The sequence below is a fragment of the Papilio xuthus genome, unplaced genomic scaffold, assembly GCF_000836235.2.
Source record: "Papilio xuthus unplaced genomic scaffold, Pxut_1.1 DF826923.1, whole genome shotgun sequence".
NCBI classification, from domain to species: Eukaryota; Metazoa; Arthropoda; class Insecta; order Lepidoptera; family Papilionidae; genus Papilio; species Papilio xuthus.
In genome coordinates, this window is record NW_013531726.1 from 3,149,834 (window position 1) to 3,165,185 (window position 15,352).

Genomic DNA, 15,352 nt, shown 5'->3' on the forward strand with positions numbered 1-15,352 from the left:
ACTTTCTTCCTATTGGTTATTGATGTATTTTTGACATTTTCTACTCAAACTACGTATGGATATTATCTGTTGAAAATTGTGTTATTTATTTAGATTTTGACTTTTGCAAAACTAGAATTCAATGAGCAGGTGCACAAGGATAACTTCTTAATTTACAAATAGTAATTCTGTTATAACTAGATTCGAAAATGGATTAAGAACGAGTGATTGCAAACTTGCTATCTTAATGACAGAAATGTAAGGAGGAGGTTTCATTTCAGTTTTCTTTCGATATAGCAGTGGTGTATACCAGTGCCCTACATTCTTGTACTTTAGCTCAAATGGAAGAAAGTTGTGTTCTCGTATCGTTCCTTTTCAAAGGCGTGACTTAATATTTCATTTGTAATGGAATGTGTTCCGCCTTTATGCCGGATTTACATTAATTAAAACACTTGTTATGTATACTATAGTTGAGATTGTACTAAGCGTGGGAGTGATAATCACTCTCATCACCGCACTTTCAGCATGCGTTTGTGGATGCAAGAACTCCAATCAGAAGTAAGTAATTATAACATAATTATATTATATGCAATAAAAATATATAAAATCAGCTCATAGCTCAATAATTTGATGCTTATTTTTAAAAACACAATTAATGTTCAATTTATTTGCAATAATATTGTCAGCTTTTTCACCTAAATATAAAAATAGTTCATTACACTTTGCAAAAGTCTAATTAATATTCTTCATTTATAACAATGAATCATACAATTATTGTTGTATGTGAACCATCATTGTGTATAACTAAGATAATGAAATCTGATAATATGTATTATTTTAATGCAACTTGATTTTTCACATAGGGTTTTATGTTATGGTATTTAATATAGTTTAGAATATTTCCATCCATTTATTTTTCACATTTAGATTATCCTGAGTAGGTATTAATTGTTTATTTAATATTTTATCAGAATTAAAATGTTTGGAAGTTCAGTTTCAGTAAGATTCTAAGAATATAGTCATATGAACTGTTTCAAGGAAAAAAATAATAAATCAATCACTCAATATCATAAAAAAGAAAAAGTAGCAGCAAATTGCTGTTTATATATTATTCTCAGAATTTATCTAATGTATGTAATGTAGAATATTACATGCATTTTTACCCAATCGCTTGATTAAAATGTACTATATATGACTTTTAGACAACAAGAACAAAAACCAAGACATTTGTAGACTTTATATATGGTTAACTTTACTGTTAATAAAAACTGAAAACTTACTTTTTGTTAATGTAATGTTATATTTAACAGAAGTGAGTTGGTTGGCACAGCGGGTGTGGTCAAAATCCACATAGATGAGGAGGTACCATCTCCAACGCCAACCACTCCGGCTTCCGTCAAGCGGTTTGTTTTAGTTAGCATGCCCTAAATATTGTCTAGTTAACATAGACTTAACAAACCATTAACTGTCATGAGAATGAAGCTTGTTTCACAAATATTTGTCTATTTCTTTTATATTTATAAAATAATCCATATGGGCTTATAGCGGTTTTTATTTTTTTACATATGTCTATGTTTCGTGAACATCCTTGAAGACTTAAACATAACATTTTAATATTCCCCTGTATATGGTAAGGGCTGATTTTATTGTGTAGTGTTTTGTTGGTTATGAGCAAATTTATTTTAAACTTTTACTTAATACTTTACCGTCATCTAATAAAATAGTACTGGACCCAAAAAAATGAATTTATGATTAACAGTATTTTTTTAAATAAATGCATATAGTAGAAAATAGATTAATATTGTGATTAAGAGGGAGAGAGCATTTTGGAATGTCTTAATACATTTCTATGTATATAAATCTAAATTATACAATGTCATAATCTGGTCTAAGAAAAAAGTTTTACATGAATATTATATCTTTATGTAAAAGTTGATAATATTTTCAGCTATTGTGCATTATTATGATTAATTTAATTGTTATGATATGTGATACTATTTAAATGATAAGCTTGATATTAATCCTAGTACAAAAGTGCTAATGTTTCATTCATTTCATGGTTTGTATGAACACTGAGATCATCACTACATATTATTGGTTCCTATTATCCAGTACACATACAGTGTTCCCACAATGTGTCTGCAAAAACAATCTATATTCATTAAGAGTCATTGTGTTTCATACCTACTACAATTTCCACCGAAGATAATTAGATTTAATTATGATTTCTGTTCGCGTTTTAATCTTTTATGTGACATTCTGAAATAGTTATTTTACAATATGATTACTAGATTATTAGATAATTACCAAGAGCCGCTGTAGCTAAAATTATTTAATAATAATAAGACATTTAATCCGTTCAAAAACATAACAACACTTATAACACAACCAAAAAGAGAAAAAAGAAAAAATCAAAGAAATTACAATGAAGCGTTGCAATGCAGAACAGATAGGGCCTTTGCTCAGCTGTATGTTTTTTACCCCTGGGGGCAAAAAACACTGATATTCTGCAAAAGCCTTTACACCCTCAGTATGTCAATTTGAAGTAGTTTCTTTGGCATTAAGATAAAATCGAAAATTTTGGTGATATAGTTGGGCAAAGAAATTTATGTATACATTTTATTTATCAATAATGCCTTTAAAGAGCTTGGCTTTTGAATTATATGACAATCAAATATATTTTACTGTCTAACACTGAAAAAGTGTTATGTTTTGTATGTTCCTCTACAATATTTTAAATATTTAATTATTTATGTTTTTTTAAGTGTTATATATTTTTTTCTCATTGACAAAGCAATTGTGGCTTATACTAACATGGTCAATACTAATTTTTATGTAGTTTTTATAACAGTTCTTGAGTTTAATTAGAAATAACATAAAATAATAATTGCTTTGCATGTAGAGATACAAGATTTTTTCATTAAAATAATAAAAACTTTTCATTTGTAGCCACAAAACTGTTAGCTATTAGTCAAATGTATGTCTTATAGGTTTAGTTAGTAACCAATAGGACTTGTTTCAATCACACATTTTATACCTTACTATATTAACATAGAAATCTCTACAATTGTCAAATTTCCAAACATATAGATGTTGTGGTTACTTTTAGCTTTATGATTTCGTTTGCAGTCTTCAAAATGTAATTTTAAATCAATATATGATGAATATATTTACGAACTTTTAACAATATTTGTTTTCTAATGAATGTGTAACTTGTATTTATGTAAAACTGTGTAATCACGTTTTTGGTCGAAAAGATATGCTGATATTTTTGCAATAACAATAAGTGAGTACTCTCTGCGGTGAAAGTATTAGAAAGTTTACTAGATTTGTGTTTACTAGAGTTTTTAATTTGACCAAAATGTTAGTTCAACAAAAATAAAAACTCTAAATACAACTATCTTAGTTTGCCAATAAGGTTTGTTGGCGGGCCGGTAAATACAGGTGACTTAATACTGTTTGACATAATAATAAAGTTTGTTGTTACACAGAGCATCGACACAGAACTCTCAGCGCAGCTTGCCGGAGATCCCACACCCTGTGGGCAGGCACGACAGTGGAGATACGGCCTCCGAAATATACGCTACTGTTAATTTAGATGAAGGTAAAGTTTGTAACACGATAAATGCCTTAGCAATATTTTGGTAAGGAATTTTTGTATAGTACTTAAGATGGCAAAGAAGCCTTAAGAAAAAAGTAGTCTCTTAGAGGATTTCATATTAATTATTCGTTAAAGCTTGTTTGGCAAGACACAAAAATCGTCTATTACCTATTTATTTATCCATATGAACGAATGAAAATATTATTGGCCAAATTTAATAACATTTTTTCCTACTTTATTCCAAACAACTTTAAAACTCGTGTAAAAGAATGCAGTTTGCAAAATGTCCTTCAAATTGTTTTTGCCTGCGATAAATCAATGCTACCGGATTAGTTATACTAATCTTCGAATCTAATCGTGCCTCTCGATATAATCAAATCGTATTCCACTTGAAAAGCGCCGCTACTAGGAATCGATAATAGTTTTTAATTATAATAAGAAGTGTAATACGCGATTTGTGATTCGCAGGAAATAAGCCCGCACCGACAGCATCCACTAGCAGAGACCATCCCTACGAACATGCGTACGCTAAACTGCAGAATGAGAATCACAATATGTGAGTATCAAGAAACAAACAGTGGTTAAATTAGACTACACCAATTGTCATTGACGATACGAACACAAATCTAATAATGTTCGAAAACAAACTGTTTGAGCTACAGGAAAAAAAATCACACATACTCGATAAAAGAAAAACTCCTATAAGTCGGGTAGAAAGAAATCGGTAGATATTTTTAAAAGAATAAAACTGAAATTAAAATATTTAAATATCGAAATCATCTCTTTCTTACAAGCTTACTGGGAATCACACCACCAACCGTCACATTGTAAGTCAGACCCTTAACTCCACTAATATTTGAAATGTGCTAGGTGTTAAAATAAGTCCATATCGTAAGAATAAAAGGCTATGCATTTTGTATAAAAGAAAATTTAAAAGAGAAACTTATTGTAATATTTATAATTAATTTTACTTCTGACAGTTTTAATTTGGTAAAAGATTGATAATTTATTTTTTTTGGTACTTTTCAATGTTTGGGTGGTTAAGGCAATATTGAATGAAAACAGAAATGGCGTAAAGTTAGCACTATATCTTCAAGGACTTTTCCTTATAATATGGAGAAATAAATTTTATTCCTAGCACTAGCACAATCATTATCGTAAATAATATCTCATGTCGTAATCGTAAATAAAATTAAGTGCTCTGTCTCAAGGAGACATCAAACAGTTTATTGCTTACAATAAACAAGATGACATATTTGTTGTCCCCGACATGAGTACTTTAGCATAAACAATGTGCGTTCCAATGCCATACATGTTTTATAATGTATAATATTATATAAATTATGAAGAGAAAAAATATATAGACGTAACAATGTAACAACATCGAACAGTAGACAAAATTGTAACAGCTTGAAATTAGTCCTTCTGATCTTATTCTAAGTCTGTAAAATTATCATAAGTATTTATTTCTACAAAATCCTCTGAAAATAACATCAATAAAACACACGGATACATGAGAAAAACGATATAAAAGTTAAAATCTGCTGAAAAATGTGTCGTAAGAAGTCATTGTGATACGCTAATCAAATCTTTGTTTTAGGGACCTTGATTCCAATTTTAGGTCTACATATCAAGTTGTTCTTTATTTATTTTTGGCGGCTAGATAATTTTTTTGGTGATTTATAAGTAAAATCTGGGATTTATAAAATATTTTCATTTCTCGCGACTTATAATTTACATTACTTATCACTTATTATAATGATTTGCTAGCCTAAAATTCAAATTCATACGGACTTAGGACGCTAAAAATTAAACTAATTACATCGCCGAAAATTTCATGGTATTATTCCAGGTATAATTTTGTTATTTCTTTCCCAGCACGTTGGATATTACGCCCGATCAAGAGTCCCAAAGAGATATACAGATTGAAGAGCGCGAAGCGACGCAACCTGGTCCAGGTTTGTATACAAAATGTTTGATAATAGGTGATGTGAAAGTCACGAAGCGCCCTCTGCGCTCTATCGCCTCAAATCCGGTAAAACTTCAGCTTCTTGGGAGCAAATAGTGATAACATTAAAGATAAAGAAATAACTTCAACTCTTTAGCTTGTCACAGATGTATATCAAGCGAACGTTTCTTGTCCTTCTATAAAAAAAACATATATTTGTCATTGTTATTTGTAAATGTTTAGAAGCTGTGGTGATATCGGCGTCGGTGGCTATCAGCGGTCAGCTGCCGTCAAGTCAGGAGCTGCCGTACATCACTCCGCCCTCCCCGCGCCCGCGCCCTCTACCCCTCACTGACAACACCCAGCACTTCAGCGGGGACTCCACGGACTCGGCTAGTAAGTGTCCTGTGCGCACAGCAAAGATTGCAAATCATATTTCAATTCTAATTTTATATTACGTAAATAGAGAAACGTCAAATTTAATATGTACATACATGGCGGTTAATATATCTGTCCTCTTCATTCCCTTTACACTATGTTTATACACAAAAGTTGAATACTATGGAATCGTTTGTTTGTGCATTTGCAGAGGGGTACACGAGCATCTCAGTGCGGGAGCCGCTCAGCAACATCAGGGCGCAGGGCGTGAAGCCCTCCGCGCAGCCGCACTACGCCACCGTGTCTGATGACTCCGGTTTGTTTAATGTCTACATCTTAAATAAATAACGTCTGGTCGATATTCTTAATCTTATTCTCACATTACAATTGTATGTGTACGTGTTTCCAGACGAGATGTACGCGGCGATAGAGGAGGCGAGTGTGGGCGAGGGCGAGGGCTCGGACACGTACGCACAGATCGCGCCCGAGCCGCGCCGCCGCGACCTCGCCCCGCCCCACGCCCCTCGCCCCCGCACCTGCACCAGCCCCCGCCTCTGCTGCTACACCGCTATCTGAACTGGCCACCAGGTAGTTTTACTTTCTTTACTACAAACTCATCATAAGCAAAGAAAGAAAACTGTAAATAGCTTCATTCTTTAAGCACGAGACGAATCGACATTGCTTTTTATATTATAAAAAACATTTCTTACAGTGTAATGCCTTTTGTTTACAGAAGGAGTGCCCCTCCGGAAATCGGTGCCTCAACATCACATGCGACGCATTCTAGACAAGGTAAGTAATTTTCTACAGAATCGTGTTAAACATAAATCAATGATTATTCCAGTAATAATGTTTTATGTATTTGCAGCATCATCGTCGTCGTGTTCGAACTCTACGGGCGCGCTCGGTTCGCCCAAGCCGGAGAAGCGCGTCGCTAACTCTCCCCTGCCTCCGCCCCCGCTAGCCACACACGCTACACACGCAGCACACGGCACACATGGAGCGCACAGCACACACTCAGCACACGGCACGCACAACACACACGCCCCGCTGACACAGTCGCAGCGACACCATCGCATATCTAGTACAGGTCAGTACATGCAAATATATAATTTACGATCGTAATAAAATACCTAAGATCAGCCTTTATCATTATTTTATCAAATTTAAAACATTCTAGGTGACCTTCACTTCAATCACGACAAGCTTCGACGGAGCCTCAACGAGAAACATCAGCGAAACAACAGCTGCGTCAGCTCCTCGGACTTCTACGGCTGCAACTACCCCGTGGAAAAGCACAGGTTCAGCTCCGGCGATATCGTGCGGCCCCTCGTCGCCAGGGAGCTCGATATAGACATCGACCACCAGCCGCCGCCGGGAGCCACTGACAACCTCTACAATTCCATCGACGGCCCCGCACCCAGCGACTACTCCTCCGCAGACGCCAACCTCAGCATCAACTCCGACCACCGCGTCACCGAGAGCCCCTCGCGCAACCTCGACGATATGTACGCTAAGGTCATGAAGAAAGGAAAGGCGAAACCCGACGAAGCAACAAAGAAACAGAACGAATTCTCACACGAACCCGAAGCCACCACCCTCAAATTCCGCGGCGACGACCCGGGGTACGAAACCATAGACCGTAAGAAATCCACCAACCACGGCTACGAAACTATCGCACACAAGGAGCGCACAAACTCGCAGAGCCAGGACCCCGGCTATGAGACTGTGAAAGATGTCAACAAAACCCTTTCGACCTTCACCAACAATAATCTGCTGAAGTTGAATCATTTGAACGACAGCGGACCCAATAGCATTATAAGCAGCGATCCCGGCTACGAGCATATTACGAAGCCGGACAACAGTGCCTCCGATTCTGACCCTAACTATGAGGTGCTGAGGAACCAGCCGCCCACCCCGCCCTACGCTACCATCGCACCTGACTACAAGGTGCAGCCCACCTACTCTACCGTCAACAAGCGAACCGGAAAGTACAATAACTGGCCGGCGAATAACAACGACGAAGGAGCGCAAGAACCCAACTACGAGTCCATGTCGAACGATCCATTCTACACGACCGGCAGTGAGTCAGACCCCAACTACGAATCTGTACGACCGAAAGATCCAAACTATGAAAGTGTTAACGCGCAGGATCCGAACTACGAATCTTTGCGTTGTAAAGACCCAAAATATGAGTCGGTGCGTTCTAAAGATTCCAAGTATGACTCGGTGAGATCCAAAAAGGATCCAAACTACGAAAGTGTAAAGTATTTTGAATTGTCGCAGAAAGAACCGCCATATGAGAAAGTGAACAATGAGGCTGCTATGAATTCCGTGGAGAGATCAGACTCGGCAGCCGGATATGAGAAGATCAACGTGCCCGCGAACAGGGACCCCAAAAGCAGTATTAACAGCGGTGCCGAGGGCATCGTCAGCGACTACTTCCAAGTTTAAGTCCTGGTACATTATTTCAGTTTTATAATTTATGAAAAAGTAGTCAATTTAATTTATGATATTATTTTGTAAGATATCTGAAAAGTTGGTGGTCGGAGGTTACATTTATTGATTGCTCGGACTGTATATAAGTCATTAATTCAACTTTACATAAAGGACTTATTTATTTTCTATAAAAATTAGCGAATTTTGAGATTTATTATAAAATTGAATTGAAATACTGCGAAGTATTAACCCGTTTTTGTAGTGACTTAACTAATAACTTCGACCACCCCGACTTAGAGCTTATTTTACATTTAGTAAGACCCCGCGCCCGGCACATTAAGATTGCGTGCTTAATTTATTTATTTTATCAACTAAATTTTCGTTAAATAATACCAAAGAGAAAGATGTGTATCTTTCTCTGGTATCTGTGATATAAATATTAAACAGACCTTATTTTTATAAATATAAGTTTATTTTTTAGTGTGAGCATTATAAATATTTGTGAAATTTTATTTTCGCGTTTGTAATTAACTTATTTGTTATTTGTAATCACCATTTATGACGTGTACTTTATTTATGTCACTCTTTTAACCTTATTTTACTGGTTGTATGAACTTTACGTGTATATAATCTTGTAACGTAGATGTACAATATAAACATAGCGGAACATATTTTTAATGATATTATACCGAAATATACCGCAGGGACACTGACACATAATTCTAAGAATTATTTGTGTTCATATTATAATTACAAGGCGTTATAAAATACAGATATACACTAGGAGTTCTTTTTTCTTCTACTCTACAAAAAATTAGTAATACAAGTCTGACATCAACCTGTATTCGACTCATTTGTGCCTAATATCTGTTTTTTTGATAACATATGGAAAAATAAGTTTGAGTTTTCATTCCTTTTGCATTTAATTTTTAAGTTTGTAATTTCAATGTGTATTTATTAACGTCTATGTAACTCTTAAACACTTGAAACTAGTTTTTTAAATATAAGACTGCATGGTGTTCCCTAATGAGAATAAGATTTATCTGGGCATATTTGAGCTTTTATTAATTGTCACTTTATCAATAAGATTATCATAATCTAAGGCTACTTTATTGTTGCTTTTTGATATGTTATTTGTTATGTAATTGCTTAAGCGTTATTTTTGGCCGGATTTCGAAAAGATTGCTATATCGCCATGTTTTGTGACTGTCAGTTACTATTTAATTGGCCTTGAAATGTTTACAATCAGTATTTACTTTGGATTTATTTATTTATTATCAACTTTTACAATGTACTAATCGCTACGGGCACACGTTTAACTTTACATATAATTCTTATTTTAATAAACACCTAGAGACAATTGTTTTCAATACAATATAATGCAAAATACAATTTTTTTAAATATAGAAATTTCCGTATATAAAAGTGATTGTATTATACTAAGATCGCTTTAATTACGTTGTTCGTATCAAATGAATATCTAATACAATAACTGCTACATTCATAAAAGGACTGAAATTTCCATTACAATATGGCACTGCACAAATATAAGTCGCAATATTTGTTTATATGTGCGGTAACTAATATTTTTTATATTATTTTTACCCTTAAACAGATATTACTATATCCTTTCTTTTTATGTTGTTATATTTTCATGCAATTTTTTTTTTCATTTATATGTAGAAAACGCGACTTACAAAATAGTACCTGAATTCTGTTATTAAAATTACAAAACCTCGAAGGTTGTTAGCGCAATATTAAACATTAGTTTTATTTACGACCTTTTTTATCACACAATGTGTACTTATCAATATTTTGGTTTTTTGTGATTATTTGTAATATGATTTTTTCCTTTGATATAACAAAATAGCCATTAAAGGATGAATACTGTGTAATTAACGTAAAAGTAGATATGACTAAATATGGTAAATGATTAGAAAACCTAGTTCTTGTATGGTGCTATTTATTAATGTAGTTGTAAAACTTTACATTAAAATGTAAGTGATATAATTGAACACCACAACTACTGTAAATAATTATCATCAACACCTACATTGTGTTATATAAGGTGTACTGAATGTGTCCCATTGAATACTTAATATAAAATCTGTAATCATCCCAAAACTACAACCATTCCAATTTTTATAATCCAAAACCGTTTTACTAAAGGAATAAAGTACATATGCCATTTCAATTCTTTTCTTTAATATATCTCCTGTAACAAGCACTGATAAAGATTTTAATAGGAACACCATAGTAAGGCTTAAGGAATAATTGATTTTAGATTAAATAAAATAGTGATATTTAGGCCTTATATACTTATATTAAAATATTTTGGAATCATCTATAAATAAAATTAAGAATTGAAACATAACAGCTTACAAAACTAAACTATTAATACAAATATAAATATTTATAAAGCTATTGTGGTTTTATGATACAATTTAAACAGTTTTATTAAATATAAAAACACTAAAATACAATATATATATTTTTAATATATTCAATATAATACTACATCAATATTGCGGAATTTTGATTTTAACTGTTTCTCATAATCAGTGTTTATAATTCTTGGGCACTGGTATACAGCTAAAAACTTAAGATTTTTATAATATTCAGATATAACATCAACAATTGTAGGTGAAATGTTTCTTATTCGAGATAGACTTAAACTTTCTAATGTTTTTAAATTAGGACTGCTCATTGTATGGAGCAAAACTAATTCAGAAAAATTTGTGTTGTTCCAGAACTGTAAATGTTCAATGTTTCGTAAATTTACTAAAGATATTAAGCCCTTGTCCGTAAGATTTTCACATCTTATTATTGCCAAATCTTTTAACATAGAACATTGTGATAATAATTGCAGGCTATTGTCATCTATAGAATCACCACCATAAATATGAAATGTAATTAATGTTTCCTGCTTAGACATTATTAATTCTTTTACAAAATCTGAACTCAAGTTTTTAATCTTTTCAATAAGAATATGGTTTAAATATGGACAATGTAATAATGTATTACAATTTACTGGAGAAAGTCCAAAATCTGATAAAGCCAAGAAATTAAGCTGTTGAAAATGATCATAATTAATTACTACATCATCATTTGTCAGAACAAGAGAGTTTTTCAAATTAATTTTCTTCAAATTAGGCCATCTATTTATGTATTCTTCAAATTCTTTACCTAATCTGCACATAACTAGCTCTATAGATATAAGATTACTGCATTTTTCCAAAATTGATTCAATTTCTTGATAACTATACAAGTACTGCAGCTTTAAGCGGAATATTAACTTTCCATGACTACGGATAATCTCCAAATTTTTTTCACTTACTTCACTTTGTCCCGGCTTTCCAGAGTAAACAATAACAAATCTCCTCCATAGTGCAGTATCGCGTGCTAATTTCCTCCAGTGTTTGCAAACATTTTCACAGGTCAGTAATGTTTCAATAGGTAGAAACTGGAAGACTTCAAGAAGTAACTCATCCGGAAATACTCCAAACCCTTCAAGTCCATTATCTGAAGCTGTCATTCTGTTGACTTGAAAATAAATTTTTAAAAATTACACATCTTTGTTATAAGTTGAAAATAAAGAAAGAAAATCATAATATTTATAACGTTACCTTTATTTTATTGACAAAGCGTCTGTAGATTGTGAAGAAGACTGTGAATTGAAATAAATTTTAGTAGAGATCATGTGTTCTACTACGTACACTTCGCTCTATAAATATAAATATGCATATAATTATGTGTGTTTATATCTAAACAGGTCAGTGACTACGTCGGTTCTGAACATAGAAATAAAATTGCAAATCATTGTAAATACAAAATAAATCTATATTTGGATTTACGGACAAAATAATTCCAATTTAAATGAAATTGTCAGTGTCAATGTCAAAATTAAGAATCCAACAGTTAGTGTTTTCAGGGAAAAATATTATCTTATGTTTAGCGTTAGTTAAAATATTATTGCATATTTATGCCTTTTCCAGGCGTTGTTGCATATTTGTTGTAATAGTTCCCCACACGGTTGAAGTTGAAATTTAACCGAAGCTGTTCTTTGATAAACGCACGAATTCCATCATGATTAAATATTACCATTTTATATATTCTTTGATTACCATCATAAATTATTTGTTACCAAATACTTACTTGTTACTCGGTAGGGATAAAGTAGGCGACAAAAAATTCCGAAAAACTCCCTTCATACACACGGCAACGTAAATCTTCCAAACCCGGCTATTTTGGTCCATAAGCGACTTACGGAATACAATGATTTAAAGTTTGGCGATATTATTTCCTGATTTGGTGGCAACACTGTCCGTATTTCGTTATTTTTTTAATTTTTATTTATAGTCTATGTTCTCAATTTCAATTTCGTTTCGTTTCGAATTTATATTTTAACTGTCCAAATCAGTTTTAATCTTACTTGTTCCTTAGAAGACGATTGTAAAAGAATTGTGTTGTAATAACCATTGTTTATAAATGTGAATTGAATATACATAAAGCCATAAGTCTAAGTTGGCGCGTCTTTATACCTCGAAGAAAGTCATGTCAAAATAGAATATTAACCTTAAAGACCGGTATGGAGACCAAAAACGAAATTTTTTCACAAAGACTTGTGAAGGCAGTGTTATGGAATATCGTTCTACAAACTGTGCTTGCAACGGGGCTAGTATTTGTTATACAAGTCGATCCTTTACATCCAGTGTCGTGGCTTGTATCAACTTTTCATGATATATTCAGCTGGAAAATGGGGTTAAATGTCGTCCTTCTCAGTCTGGTGTCATTTTTCCAAGCTTATGTCTACGGGACTTATTACACAGTGCAACAACCTAAATACTTTACAAGATTTTCAATGTTCTTCAACATGTTTACACTCCAGAATATAGTTTTTGGTATTTTATATTCTCTCAATGGATATTTCAGCATAAACTTATACACATCTTTAGCAGATAGCAAATTTAATACTTTGAAAAAAGCTTGTGAAAAATATGATGGGCAGTGCCTTTCGGAACAAAGCTTACTTTTACAGTTTGGTGGGATGTGGATGGGAATGTATTACTTTCTTAGTGTTCATATACTTGGTACAACTGTGTTGACGTTCCCACACATTTACCAAGACAAACTTCAGCAAATTAAATTAGTTATAAGCCATATAATTTCCAGTGGATTCAGAAAGTCAATTATGCCAGTTGTATATTTTTGTCTTTTCTATAACCTTTGGGGCAATAAGTCCAGAAATATTGTCAGTGATGTTTACAGTTTATATCTAGAAGACCCACCATTAGACAACTTTCTTAATTTGTTCATGTCTGGTATTTATATTGGGTTGTGGTTTTATACAAGTTTATTCTTTATATCAGTTTTTACAATGAGAACTGTATTCAATATTGTGCTTACTGAGCCGATGAAATTCCCTATTGAGTCTGAAACCAAACTAACATTATGCAATGCCCTGGCTCAGACATCAAAGTTCAATAGATATTTAGCAGCGCTAGATTTGAAAAGATTAGCCATGAATGATGCCTGTAGAAGAAGTGATATATTCACTCTATCTCAGCCAGGAGGACATCCAAGAAACTGGAATAATTTGCTAGATAAATGTTTGGGGATAATAAATGAATTTAATAAAGAATTGGAAAATATAAATGGAGATGGAAGTAATGGTGAAGTAGATAGTTCATATAACATCCAAATGAAAAAAAGTAATGTATCGGATATCCCACCGATGAGTTCATCAATGTATTCTTCCCCATTAAGGAACATGGCATATTCACCAAAACTATTTGAGCTAAAAGATCATAAACAACATGCAACAGACAATGCATTTACCAATGTAGTGAAGACGGAATTCAACAATTTCATTCAAAAATTGTGCCAGAAGCCAGGGATTAGTTATTTCTTTGGTGAACTTACTGATACAAGACTGAAATTTTTGTTGATACAATCCCAACCTGTTATTTGGACTTGTGAAGGACTGGCAACAATTGTAGCAGCGTCATTGAAGGAAGATAAGTATGGTATAGTCCAAACAGACATCCCAGAGGTGATAACATCTTTAGTGAATCTGAAGCAAAATCTTGACAAATTAACAAAACCAGGTCTGGTACCCAAAAAACATTTTGTGAATGATGAATTTGCTTTAAGACTGAGAACAGCCCTTTTGTCTGCCCTGAAAAGGAGTTTATATAAAATTGTAATTACATTTTCAAAGCATATCCATGAAATTCCACTAGAACATGATATTCAGGTGGCTCTGCAGCCTTTTTTGTTTTGTAAGGAACCCTGATAATTAATACATTTTTTATTTTTATACAGGTTTTTGTTCTTATTTAATTCACAAATTTGGTACTTGTTATTCAAGTTCGGTTGTATCCTAATGATGTGTTGTGCCAATATTAATACTTTTGTTGTGATGTTAATTTTTTTTGTCATCTGGTGAAAAAATGGATTAACCTATCACAATATTTCCTCTTAATATATATGAATGCATTTAGAGCCATAATTGTTGACTAAATCATCAAAATGGATACATTACTTTGTAAATATTGTTTCATTCCAAAGTCTGTTTAAAAACATGATAATACATAATATAAATAAAGCTAGTAATTGTTAAAATTAAATCATCACTTACTTTGATTTGTTCCATGAGATATTGTTCTCGAAACTCCTCTTGTATGCCACTGTGTAACATCTTGTCTCAATGTAAATAAATATTCTGCTATGGTGTATAATATAAGAAATTAGTATTTAATAAATATTGTATATATATTTTATTTGTATTTAATTACTGTATCCAATAATTGTAGATGGAAGATAGTCTTTAAAGGGATAGAAAATTAGATCATCAATAAAAAGAGAGTAATAATTTTTTGTACTGTTTACCAGTTAATCATTTTGGAGGATTATCTTAAATTTTGGTCAGTATTAATCTGAGTGGGTTAGGCTAAATTGTCAATACATATTTTGACACCTCTAGTGTATACCAGATTGTTCTTAAA

At 32.9% G+C, this 15,352-nt stretch overlaps 3 protein-coding genes across 4 annotated transcripts; 2 read left to right on the plus strand and 1 right to left on the minus strand.

Annotated features, from left to right (window-relative positions):
- The first annotated feature begins 41 nt into the window (after positions 1-41).
- LOC106122496 (uncharacterized) lies at positions 42-9,952 on the plus strand. The gene is made up of 11 exons (XM_013318482.1): positions 42-537; positions 1,290-1,382; positions 3,471-3,583; positions 4,049-4,136; positions 5,459-5,538; positions 5,772-5,924; positions 6,118-6,222; positions 6,316-6,418; positions 6,619-6,698; positions 6,775-6,996; positions 7,087-9,952. The coding sequence occupies exons 1-11, from the start codon at positions 437-439 to the stop codon at positions 8,358-8,360; spliced, it is 2,412 nt and encodes an 803-aa protein (XP_013173936.1). The 5' UTR covers positions 42-436; the 3' UTR covers positions 8,361-9,952.
- An 872-nt stretch (positions 9,953-10,824) lies between these two features.
- On the minus strand, positions 10,825-12,444 carry LOC106122494 (S-phase kinase-associated protein 2). 2 transcript variants are annotated; one of them, XM_013318481.1, is made up of 2 exons: positions 11,972-12,444; positions 10,825-11,881 (listed from the first exon to the last, which is right to left on the minus strand). In XM_013318481.1, exon 2 carries the CDS (start codon positions 11,878-11,880, stop codon positions 10,849-10,851), a length of 1,032 nt encoding a protein of 343 aa, XP_013173935.1. In that variant the 5' UTR covers position 11,881; positions 11,972-12,444; the 3' UTR covers positions 10,825-10,848. The 2 variants fall into 2 exon arrangements, with proteins under 2 accessions (XP_013173935.1, XP_013173934.1); XM_013318480.1 differs by having other exon boundaries at positions 10,828-11,888; positions 11,972-12,441.
- A 255-nt stretch (positions 12,445-12,699) lies between these two features.
- Positions 12,700-14,702, plus strand: Ndc1 (Nuclear division cycle 1). Its single transcript, XM_013318479.1, has one exon. It carries the CDS (start codon positions 12,934-12,936, stop codon positions 14,638-14,640), a length of 1,707 nt encoding a protein of 568 aa, XP_013173933.1. The 5' UTR covers positions 12,700-12,933; the 3' UTR covers positions 14,641-14,702.
- The last annotated feature ends 650 nt before the right edge of the window (positions 14,703-15,352 follow it).